General features: G+C 37.3%; 1 protein-coding gene across 2 annotated transcripts in view; it reads left to right on the forward strand.

Annotated features, from left to right (window-relative positions):
* The first annotated feature begins 226 nt into the window (after positions 1–226).
* glra1 (glycine receptor, alpha 1) overlaps positions 227–13,064 on the forward strand; it is a 51,203-nt gene continuing 38,365 nt past the window's right edge. For both annotated transcript variants that reach the window (XM_036548081.1, XM_036548080.1), the window contains exons 1-2: positions 227–497; positions 6,275–6,399. In XM_036548081.1, the coding sequence (XP_036403974.1) occupies positions 442–497; positions 6,275–6,399 (181 nt within the window). In that variant the 5' untranslated portion in view covers positions 227–441. The remainder of the gene's footprint in view (positions 498–6,274; positions 6,400–13,064) is intronic.

The raw sequence follows: 13,064 nt of genomic DNA on the forward strand, positions 1-13,064 counted from the left end.
GACATTGCAACGCAGCACGCTTGCGACTAGACAAAAAAAATCGAAGGAGCGTGTACACGATCCGCCAGCAAGTAAGCCAAAAGAATCGCTGCTATGGATTGTTTAGAGTAAAACTCAGAAAAATATGCATTTTATGTTCCTCGATTAAGGTTACTGTGTTGAAAGTCCAGAATCCGACAGTACAATTTAGTAAACTGCCTCTGTCTCTATCCATGGTTCTGAAACGAGTGCCCTCACCAAGGGTGTACAGATTAACGTCCACAGTCCGGAGAAAGGGATTTTATCGCCTTTTTTGAAACCTTGTGGTGAAGCTACGCTTTGGAATCTGAATCACGCAACGGAAGAATTGCTCACCTTGGAGGTGCAGTATCCAGAAAGGAATTAATCTATCAGTGTACAGTACTGTGGCTAACTCATTCCATTCTTACAACACCGGCAAAAATGTACCGACTTAACGTTCTTGGGATCTATTTGTGGGAAACTATAGTCTTCTTCAGGTGAGTCCGTTATTTGTTAAATGTGAAAAATTCTGTGGCAATGTGCATTTTTTCTTCTTTCATGGGATGACTTGAAATTCGCATCAGGTTTGCATGTATCGGTATGTGTCTGGATGTACATTAGAGGGCAAATCAGTGTAAGTATGCCATGCATATTTGGGTGCAGATTTACATCCACTTGTTTATGTTAATTTTCCAACAAGCTACTGTTATTATTTCTCTGTACAAGGAAAGCAATTAATTGCATGAAGTCACCAACTGCATTGCCGATGAAAGCAGCGTTTTCCAGTGCAAACAGCGAGTACTAGCGGTCACTGCATGGTAAAATAAATATATATATTTTCATATGTAAAAAAAAAATTGATCAACAGGCTTGGCCGGTGTATAAACTGACGGAAAATATCTAACTGTAGTGTTTTATTTTGCAATGTCTGTAAGACAAAGACAGCGATAATACTGTTTTGGATGATTATCTTGGCAACAATTTGCAGTAGTGTTGGTACAACTCCAGTCACATGAATAGTGGTGTATAAAGAAATAGAGTTGCAATATTTTGAATACAAATGTACGTGCGTGCACTTGTGTGTATGTGTGTGTAGTGTGTCTTAAAGGAATCAAGGCACATGCACATGCTTCCTGTAGGTGCTGTCGTTGGCATTGTGTTCGGGGACTTTGTGCCTCATTATATGCAGAATGGTACCATTGACTACTTGCCATAGTTTACCAACACTTGAGATATTAGCTTTTTATGTCTGCAACAAGAGGACACATTTTGATTATATTTTGAAATGCATTTGGGTTCCTCCCGCTGTATGTTTGGATGAGCTGAATGCAGTTTTGTCGACAGTGGCCTTGTTGATAATGGTCTTCAGTCTAACCTGGCTATTAAAGATTCTTTAATCAAAACAACATTCTTACAAAGTTAGTTGATTGTGTTGTAAGTGTTGCCAAATGTGTTCATTGAAACTACATTATTACATAAATACAAACATAGCAACATCTTTTAGGCACCATTAGCTGTTTTCTGTGAATTGCATCTCACAGTAATTATTTTGCATTCTGGGCACAGGGCTTACTTAATGAACTTGAATCAGGATATTGCACAGTCTCAGCCCTCAGTGCTGAACTCTGCAATTCCTCTTAATTGATATCTTCTCCCCAGTCTCAACGTAGGCTGGGACCTCATTTCGAATGCTGATTTATAACCAAACATTGATCACTTTGCTAATGCCAGAACAACTGATGAATACAAATGGTTTACAAATACACACTTTACCCTAAAATTGGCCTTTCAAATGGATGTTTATCAAGGATGACCCCCAGTCAGAAAGAGGCATCCTATGAATAGATAGTTCAATACATATCTGAAGAAAGTGTTGAGGGAGCAATAACCCATTATTCCATTAGTACCCGTTGCTTGAGTGTGTCCCGATTTTAACTGGTGGTGCAGTGGTGTTGGGGGGGGGGGGGGTGGCCTTTGTTGTAGCATGTGATGTCATATCTTTACAACTGTTATGTTCCGACTTTTTTGGGAAATGTTCTAGGGACATTTATAATTTTATGATGACCGAGTAGCGTGTCTGTCGACCTCAAACAGATGTGATAAAGAGAACATTCATGGTGAGCATGGTAGAAATTCTGTAAGTGTACAGATGAATGGGCTGTAATGTGATGGTTGTCAAACAGGCAAAATCTGTTTTTACATCTCTGCTTCATCTTTATGTTTTTTTTTTTTTATTTTTCATTGAGTTTCCTGAGGTAATTATATATGTTATTATTATATATATTTACCGCATATATACATATTTAGATAAACACATATATGCATATTTTTTCTGTTCTCCCTGCTCAGAAAGTTAAATAATTTGTTAAATAATTCTCTCATTCTCTGTAAAACATTCTGTTTCCATTAATGTAAGAAAAAAAATTAAGGTGACCTTGAAGTGGCCTTGAGGAGACAGTTACATGTTACACATCTATCATCCAACATGTGCTTAGCTAAATCAGATTAATCTCTTCACTTCAGTTTTCAAAATAGTAGAAAAAATGGAATTGCCTCCAAGCAGTGAAATATTATACTTGTGGTGGAATTTGTTGCACATGATTTTATTATACCGAGGAAGGTTAGAATAATGATCTAATTAATGCTAAGGGAGATAGCATCAGAAAGTCATGTACAGGTATGTTTAGTATTAAGATTGCAGACTGCTAACAGCGAGTTCTCCATAGTCCCAGCTATCATCAGTTTTAGGCAGGATCATTTCCAGTGGATGATGTATGGTTATTCATTATTGATCAACACAGATTAAGACAGATTAACATAAAAATAAATCAAGATTATTACCAATGATTTCTCATTTCACTCTGTGGTATGAGTGAATTTAGTTCATGCTAAGATGCACTTAACCCCAACTATAAATACTTCATATTCCATCGGTAATGACATAATACTATGTCATTACCGATGGAATGCGAGTGTTTTCAATGTTATTGCTCAGTTACTGATTGTCCAATTAGAGGCAAAAGCTTCAATTTAGTTCTGAGCAGCATATTGGAACAAAATCCTGTTTTGAACCAAAATAAACTTCTGCACGAAATAAGAGGTGAAGTTTATGAAGCTTATCAAGCCAGTTTTCACATTGTTTAATACTGCAATACATTTCTTATAATGTAGATTGTGTTTAATCACATCTGACATGCACTGCACACTATTCCAACAGAGAAAGAAAAAAGTGTATCTGTATATCCTTGTTGATTGTCTCAAAAAGTGATGGTCAGACTAATTAAGATTCTTTAGAAGCTTACAGAACATAATGAGGTAGACTTAAGGCTAATGATTATAGCTTCAGAATAACAAATGCAGGTCGTGAGGCTGTTTACATATTAATTGCAAGCTGAATACAGCCTCATTTTGTTTCTGCTGCATCAGCTATGGCATTCAGACCTTACTCTCACCATGCATCTCATTGATCAAACAATTTGTGTAACTTTGATCATGAGCCCTCTGAAGAATGAGATGAAAATCCAAATAGTCAAGGAGCCACCATGAAAAAAGATATTCTACAGCAAGTTTTCAGTTTATTACGAGTTTTATTTAGTTGCTGCAAGGGTCACGTAATAATAAGAGCTTCTGATCTAAAATCAAAAATGGTGAGAGAAATTGCTTGATACAAAGTTTCTTATTCACAAATATTTTTTAAACTCAAAACCTTGCCATTGGCGTGGATTTTGATGCATCTGCCCACTATTTGTTCTGGTGGCAGATAATCTCATGATTACATAGCTGTTCATGGCATGACACATGATGTGTGCCTATTTAAACAAATTGAAATAATGGTTGCCCATATACTACTGTCATTGCCACTCTTCTCTCTGCATACAGATTGTATTCTCACATTTTCTTGGTAAGAGAAGGGTAAATTTAATTGCCTCTACATGTCTGATGAGCTGCTGAAGATTTAGGCCTTTGTCAATTGTGATCTGTCATGTGGTCAAAATTTGACACAAGTCAGTCTTGATATCAGAGCATTGGCAACATTATGTCAATACACCAGCCATTAACACATATACCATTAGCTTGAGTCAACTCCACAGCACAAGCAAAGCAATAACAAATAGCTTTTTGATGTGGTTGTGCTCAACCATCTCTAATCATCCAAAAGATGTCCAGTGTATCATTATCATTTTTAGTACATGCATGTTGGGGTTGAATGAGTTGCAAAATATCTGAACAAAATCTACATTGTTTTTTTTTTTTTTTTTTTTTTTTCACTGCAGAGGCATGCAGTAGCTCATTGACAGCTTGTTAATCATATGACACTGTCTCTCTGGAAGACCATCTGCTCTAAACCAACTTTACTGTTATTTAGATACTTCTTGTTATATCATTCCACCATTTTAATTGGTAAGTCACTAGCTAGATTCTGTATACAGTAGTCAACAATTATTAGACAAGGCGCATAGCTATAAAGCAAGCCAAGGAACAACAACAAAAAAAAAAAAAAACCTGATGCATTGATAATTCCAACTGAAGAAAAAACAAGAGAATGCTGAGGAAATGTGTTTTAAGATAGCATTAGTCTTGAATTTATGTCTTGACCTATAGCCATTTCAATCAATAGTTAACTGATAAAAATATAACAGTTTGGTGGGCTGTTTGTAAATGCAATGTAAGTGCAATTTGTAAATACTTTTGTAGTGGCTCCTTTTGCACGGTGGCATTTAAATTAAAATCTTTGATAATAACTCTAGCTTAATATAAGAACATCTTCTTTCTTGTATGGATTGTCTCTTATTCATCAGTAAAGTCTATTCTGTTGAACATGGAAGATGTCCATCATCTGTTAGACATTGTATTTACTTATAACCAATCATATACAGTGTAGATTTGAGTTTGAAGTCTAAAGCATGAAGATCACAGTAATGACAACAATGAATAAATATAAACAGGCAGCATCAATCAATCAAATCAATTTTATTCTAATTTTCCAATTGAGATTGCTATAATGTGAAGTGCATGTAGCACAGTAGATATTCCAGAGGGGGAAGGAACCCCCCCCCCCAAAAAAAAAAGGTGTTGAGAGACTCCTAGAAAGAGAGTGGAAATGTTAAATGATAGCTGAACATCAAAATATCAATATCCTACTATGCTAAAAAAAAACAATGTTAGTAACTTATGAAACAGTGTCTTTTTTTGCTTTATCGTCGCATTATATTGAGTAATGGTAATGGTAATGGTATCACTTCTGATAGAATATATTGTATTCCCTTCCTCCCAAATATTCATGACTTGCTGTGGTATAAGTTTGGTTTGGTAAAAAAAATGTCGTTCTGGCACCAGTGGCTGACCATGCAGTAATCTTCAGTTACAAAATGCCCACCTCACACAGCGCAACTGCTTGCAAAATGTAATAGCTATGACCCCAAAAATGCAGAAATCCCATGATCCTCCACAGTAGAGTTATTTACAGAGCGCTAGTCTGAGTCCAGCAGCCTCAAGGGGTGCTGGTGTCCTTGTGTCTGCCCAGCGTGGGCAGTGCCCAGACCGCTAGGCTGACCCAGGCAGGCTGGTGACAATATGTGGGAAATGCAAGTCGGCAGTGTGCCTAATTTTTCACTGATTTCTTGCCTGATTAGGATTCCATGTTTCTTAGTATGAGGTTAATTACATAGGGATGGCAGTGAATGCCTAATGAACTTTTCCTGCAAGGGAAGTCAGGAACAGTTTCTGGGTTCATCTCTGGACTTCTGACCACCACCACAAGAATTAATTTTTGTGGGAGTTTAGCTTTATGCAAGAGCCGTGTTAAACATTTATACATGGTTTTGACATCACGACCTGAAGAGAATGCGTGAGATAGTATACTCAATGTCAAACCAAAATGAAAAAGAAATACCCTCGGGTGTCCTCAGAGCAAAACGCTGTTAATAACATGTTATGACAGAACACCCTGACGATTCATTACACTGGCTGAAGGTCAGTGCTTCACTCCCAAGATTATGCTATTGTGGCCATTAATGTTGTTGAAATGGACATAATTGTGAGCCTCGCTGAATCCAAAACAGATTTACTTAATCGGATTCTAAGCGGCTCATCTGAAGATTACTATAGACTAAAGATGTACTTACAGCTAGGTGCTTTAATTAGTGATGTTTATAATCTGGCATTTTTTTTTTCTTTTTTATCATTGGACAGAGAATGCCTGGTATTATTGCTTCAGGATTCAATTCTTTTTCTTCTCTTCTCTCTCTGTCTCTCTCTTCCTTTCTCTGTCTAGCTTGGCAGCGTCAAAGGAAGCAGCAGCCCGAAAAGCAGCCACGCCGATGCCCCCCTCAGAGTTCCTGGACAAACTCATGGGGAAAGTGTCAGGTTATGATGCAAGAATCAGACCAAATTTTAAAGGTAGGAGTAGCCACAAAGACACCATTGGATAACACAGGAATGTTGCCAGACATCACCTTGCAATGTTCATACATCTAGGGTGGAAAACTGCCCTAGTATAATATATATATATATATTTTTTTTTTTTTTTTGAGAAAAAAAATGTTTTAAGCATTCAGATTGTTCTCAAATTCTTTCAAGATAAAAAAAAAAAATCTTGGTAATTGCTAAATCACTAAAAAATGATTTGTTGGCATAAGAATCCCATTTGGAATCATAGTATATACGTAAGACTAATTTCTAGTGTTTTTATACAAAGGTATAGATAAACCAGACATAATTTCCTCTGCTCTGTTCTTTCAAGATTGAATCATTATGGTCCTGGAGATTATTATAGTATCATTGTTGCAGACAAATGGCATTAAAGGACAAATTACCTTTGTAAACACTGCAAAACAAGAAAAAGAATTCCAGCTTTAAAAACAGAAGATGGTGGTTGATGGTGTAAAATTGGTGTTATTTTATTAGCACTGAGGCCTTACATGGTTCAATCAATCTGAACACTTACGGTTACTACTCGGCTGGCGACATTCCTGTAAATAGCCCTGAACAATGTTTCAATATCCTGAATGTATGTCTTGTGGACTCAATAGTTAAAATGTGAAATCTTCTTGTAAACTGTATGACTACTATGAGAATGAAAAGACCAAATATGTCTCTCAGTGAAAGCAGTACAAAAGATACATGTCAGAGGTTTCCTTATTAAGTTTATTAACACTGCCAAAACCAAAACAAAGGAGATAAGGAACTCATAATGGCAACCCTCCAAGATAATGAGAATTATTTCAAATGATCTTTAACTCTTTCCAAACTATCCTTAATTGTATGGTAAAATAATATAATAAAATAATAATGCTGTGCAACAAAATTTGAATTTATAGTAAACATTAATTTATTATGCATCTGTATACTAAATACAGGATCCTCCTGATTTAATACACTTTCAGTTGATTGCTGCAGTGCCGTTTAAAATGAAATGACATTATTCTCTTATTGATGCTACTGCAGGATAGTTAATTTATGTTCAAATCAACATAACTCCAGTGAGAGATTATATTAACACACCAAAGACATCTCAGCAGCAACAATCACTCATTAATTGTTTAAATAACTCAATGCTACCCAGTTGATTTATACAAAACCCAAACCATAATTTTACCCCTCAACAAAATATTCCCCTCCCTAAATTGATTTTATATAATGAATATTCCTTTTTTTGTACTGTCTGCAGTTTCTGTGCAATTTCTCATTCAAGCACTGTTGTGCTTTTTTAAAGGATAAAAATACCTAAGAATATATTCTTATAAACTAAAGTCTGATAGCCTTTTATTTTCCTACCAGACTTTCAGCAGATTGAGACCATAACGCATGAGCATAAGTCATGGCTCTCAAGCGTTCAAACAGCCTCACTCAGAGCTTGACTATTCTGGAGGGTTGCTCATAACAAACACCATCTAATGTGTACGTTTTCACCTTCTCCTGGATCGCCGGACCACACCTTCTCAAATTAGCACAAGCTCTGTTAATTTGGTGGTTACAGCAACAGTGGTAAAAGGCGGAGGACAAAAAAAAAGGGAACTGAGAATTGCCTGAAGCTACGAATGTGCCAGCATGGGAAGAAATTACACTGATCATCACTGAGCCCCGCTGTGGGAAATCTTTCCAATCCATTTAGCAGGATTTTGCTTAAAAAACTGAACGATGTCATGTATGTATTGGCATACTCGGGACAGCCCATGTAGTGATCTGCAATTACGGAACTTTGTCCTGCATTGACATTTATGGCTAGGTTTATGGTATCCACTGATGGTTGAATTACATGATACATGTACTTACATTTATATTTTTCATGATGCTGCACTGAAAATCTTCAATTTGTAGGGTCTGCGAGCTGGCATACATTTCCCCCCAGTGCCCTCCTCTTACTCTAGCAGTGTTCTGACAGACAGGTCGAAACAATGGGGGGAAGCAAATTGGGATTCCTTTACGGTGCGGTCAAAGATGTTGAACGGAGGGTGGCTCCTCATTAGCCAGACAGCTAGGTAGGGTTTTAAGCTGCGGCCTGCAGTGATGAATGGTGTGGAGCACAGCTGTGACTCTACTCTCTCCTCTTTAACCTTGTCCCTCCACATCAGTCATGGTGACGTGCAGCGGGACTGACAGCCACGAGGTCGCACAGACTCCCCCCCAAAAAAATATCACTACCATGGGTTGCTTCATTGGGTGGCCTCGCCTCTCACGATCCCAAGCTCCTTTAAAGCTGCCACGACACATTACAGTGATGATCAGTATAAGGCTTTTAAACAGAATGACTTAGTCACCTTGCCTCTGAATGGGTTTCTTTCGAGACGAGTGTTCATTTGTAAATATACAGTCTGCTGCAGTATATTTACTTGATTGCTTTTTTCTTTTTTTGGATGTTCTGTATGTCCGTGTAACTCCTCCGCTTCTCTTCCTCATTCATGTGTTAACCTATAGAAATGAAAAATGATACGCTGGTGGAACTTGACATTTATTTGGTGTGATCAGCACATGATTAATGGGACCCTAATGGGATTAAAGGGAGTGCTCTAATTAATGGGAGTGCTGTGTTCTCATACAAATGGCAATGGGAAAAAAAAACATGGTAATGATCTTGCTAGCTCGGGGATGTCTGAAGGCAAAACAACTGCTATCTCTAAAAATGAACTTTACACTTATGAACTCTACACTTATGTGAGGACAAACTATATGTGGAGATACAGCAGCAATTCAATATTTGGAACAAAACTGAGCTCCAATGAGTTAATTGGTTTTCAATAGACTTTTTACCAAAGAGTTTTCTCCTAAACAAGCTGCATTATATCGAGTTTCATAAGACTCAATTTTACAAATCCGATTTTTGGGCCTGTGTAATAATGCTGGTGAGAAACAGCAAATTATGGAAAACATATGCCGTTCCTTTGTCCCTAGTTTAAATTTTACTGCATCCAGCTGCAACAAGCTTCTGCAACAATAGCCTAATGGAGATGTATTGTACCACTGGAGGTGTGTTACTCAAAGTATTTATATGATTGAGACACGTTTTGCATCACCAACAGTTAAAACCTTCATTAAATGCTATAACGAACTGTGCAATGCAGAGTTCGCCTGTGATTACACCACTGCTCTATTTGAGCAAGCGACCGTTATGTGCACAGGTCGCATTCACTTTTTCTGGTAAATAACTGAAGCCCACAGAGGAGAAAAAAAAGTGTATTGCTCAGCTGGAGCTCTTGTGAGCACTCCTCAATGTATGTGGGTATTACAAAACTTTGTGAGAGATATAGTCTGTGCAGGGCTCTCTAAATTATCTGGAAACCCTTTAACATATACAAATGGCAAAAGCATTTTTACAGTTGGTGAAGCACACCTAATGCAGTTCAGCGTTGTGTGCTAGACAAGGTCTATCTGTGGGACTAAAACATGAACCTAATGTGCCTCTTGAATGAAAAGGTCTTCACTCTCTTCTTCAGTTTTGAGATAAGTTTTATTATGAGGCCCTTTAAGTATTTATTTTAGTAACACATTTTTGCTCTGTGTTAGTCGGTCCTATCTTACAGAGCACGGTATTTGGAGCCTCTGTATGGCATGTGACAAAATGCATCTGACATGTCAGTCGATGAGAGATGGAATTGTAGTCCTGTTTACTTGCTGTACCACGGGACGTACCCTTGTATTGTAGGTGAACTTGAACTAATTAGTAATTACCTGAGTAATTACCCAAAGGTCCAAAAGTGTATGTGAGTGATATTTAAAAATATGCCATGCCTTATATGAAGATATCTGCAAAGCATATTAGCACTTAAACCCGGTTTAAGTGCTGAAGTTCTAATAAATATGAATATTAAAGAATAATGCTTATTATTCTTTAAGATTTAAATTTTAATCTTGCATTTTTAACCTTGATGTGTTCTAAAAAATTGATTCAGCTCAACCACTCAATGGACTGTGTATTAAATTATGCAAGTGTTTTACAAAAATGTTTACAAAATTGTTTGTGTTTTGCAAAACAATTTTAATAAATTTATTTCATAGATATGTTCTTATGTTCCTTACAGGCTGCATTGTTCGTAGGACACATTATCACGAAATGTAACCCCTCAACCTCCTTCTTGTACACTAGTTCAGGAAGTAAAACAAAACAGGGCTTTGTCTCAAAACATGTTTTGTAATATTCTTCATTTTACACATTATAGCTTGCTTTGCTTGATAGCTCTGACTGCGTGTGTGGGTTAAATGCTGTTTATTGTTGCTACTTTCGGTGATCTAGTTAATTTTCTGGAGAAACTCAGAATATGCTGTACCCCTTTACTAACTGTAACAAAACATAAATCATTGAATTATGAGCACCATCAATCATCCCGTCATACAGTTTCTTTCCATTTTATATCCTTTTGAAGTTTGTAATATCATAACTAGTTTCAAGCATAGATTGCAAGTATTCATTCAGGCTTAGGTGCACTTAGGAGTATTTTTTGTCCACCTCGCTTATATCTTTTTCAGTTTTTGGATTCAGACTTACAGTAATGCAGACACCTATGTGTCTCTGAAAAAGAGTGGTACAAACTTGTGCGCTGTAAATAAATGTAGATTACCCTGGAAAACCACACCTGCCTACCAAGAGCCTGGTAGTTGATAGATGTTCTCACAGTTATTAATCCTCATTGCGTAATGAAACCACAATATATGCACAACTTTAAATATGAAAGCTGAGCACACACTATAATAATGGAACTGGAACTGAAATGAGCTTTTTCAGTATGTCTGCATCGAAAAGTAAAATTAAAAAAACATCAGTGCAAGCTAAGTGCTATAGTTTGGGTTTGATCCCAGCTGTGTCATCAGCCAATGATGACCAGGAGCCTACAGCAGTGGAAAAAATTGGTTCCTCTCTGCCTGGGCTGGGTTGTGTATGTCAGTAGGGGTTATTGTCTCTCCACACTTGGACATTTCAACTCATCAGGCACATGCAAGTTGTTTGGGTGATGTCAATGAAGCCACACCCATCCTCCAATTGGCATTTTGCATTTTCGTGTGCTGGGTGATCTTCAGTGTGATTATAGTCTTAGTGGTGATCCTATAGGGGTCCTGCATACTTTCTAACTGTTTTGGGACAATTGTGTCAGCTCTCTCATGGCAGTTATTTTGTCTGGCTTTTTGTCCATTTGAAACTGTAGTTTAACAGTGGTCCTGTTGTGTCAGTGTGCATGGCCTCATAAATTGTATTCAGTGCAGTCTAGCTAACTAGTGAATACTGAATCTAGCTAGATAGTCAATGTCACTGCGACTGAATGACACGTTGCTTGCGCATTTCAAACATGACACCGTTAAAATGTGATTTCACGGTGCAATTTAAATAAAATAAGCTGTCTGAATTCACGGAAAGGTAAATTCTAACCTCCTCGCCCAGCTATGTTATAAAAGACCACATGGTGAAGATTTTTAAAATGGTGAAAACAGTAAAATGCAGGGGATGGTGCAGCACGCACAGCATGCTGATAAATTAGGAAAATGTTGCTGAACCACTGGACAATATTGCCATTTTTGGTGACTGTGACTTTTGGTTGTGACATGCACCCCAGCACTAGCTGGAACAACTCTGAGGCCAGAGGTGAGAGCACCAAAAGCACCAGATATGCTTTCTCTGTCAATCCCATACCATCTAAGCAAGGCCTGATGATTCACCATTGCCAAATAGAAGAGGTTGTAATATTTTGCTACCTGGACCTCTAGCTAGGGGGCAAAGTGTTCCAAGACACTCTTTGACTGTTCTGTCTGTGCCAGTTATGTCATAGCACTGTCCTTTCTGTAGCTGGCTACTATTTAATCTGTGGTGAATGTTGTTGTTTAAATTAAGTAAGTAAATAAGTAAATCATTACGCAAATCTCTAATTTCAAGTGACTGGGATAAAGTAAAACGTTTTGCTAGTTTGCAAGTTGTTTTCAGGGAAAGCCTCTTACCATCTATTTACTTACCTCAGGAATATAAGAAAGAGTAGTACAGGACACTTGGTGACGTGTTTGTATGGAACACCACATGACAGGGGACATTGTTTGCAGGCATCTCTCTATATGTGTGCATGTATGTGTGACTAAAAAGCACATTATGATGATTTAGTCTTTTTTGTGGTCAACTTTTTATTGAATTTGACAAGGGGGAAAGGGGAGGGGGGGTGAAAAAAGTCACATTCACAATAGTTAAAAATGATTAAAAACTATTTAAATAAATTCAGAAGTTTTACATCAAAAGATCTTTGATTTTGTCAGATAGCTTTGCCCATTTAAAACAGTAGATATTCTTGTTTTAATCTTGCTGTTGTACGTTTCATGTTAGCTTCTGAAAGCTACATACCCGGAACTTATTCAATGGAAACTTCGATGCAAGGCAGAGTTCCTCTTAGTGGTATTCTAAGTTGTTGTAAAGCCAGTAGCCAGCAGCATCTTACATTGGCTCAAACTAAATCAAGATCCAAGTCATTCCTGGGTAAAGATTAATTAACTCATTAATTAACTAATGCATCCTCTACAAAAGTTCTCAGGTCAGCTAATTTTGGACATTCCCAGAATGTATATAAAAATGTTCATGGTACACCATTTGCACAGAT

This window comes from Megalops cyprinoides, chromosome 16, assembly GCF_013368585.1.
Source record: "Megalops cyprinoides isolate fMegCyp1 chromosome 16, fMegCyp1.pri, whole genome shotgun sequence".
Lineage (NCBI taxonomy): Eukaryota > Metazoa > Chordata > Actinopteri > Elopiformes > Megalopidae > Megalops > Megalops cyprinoides.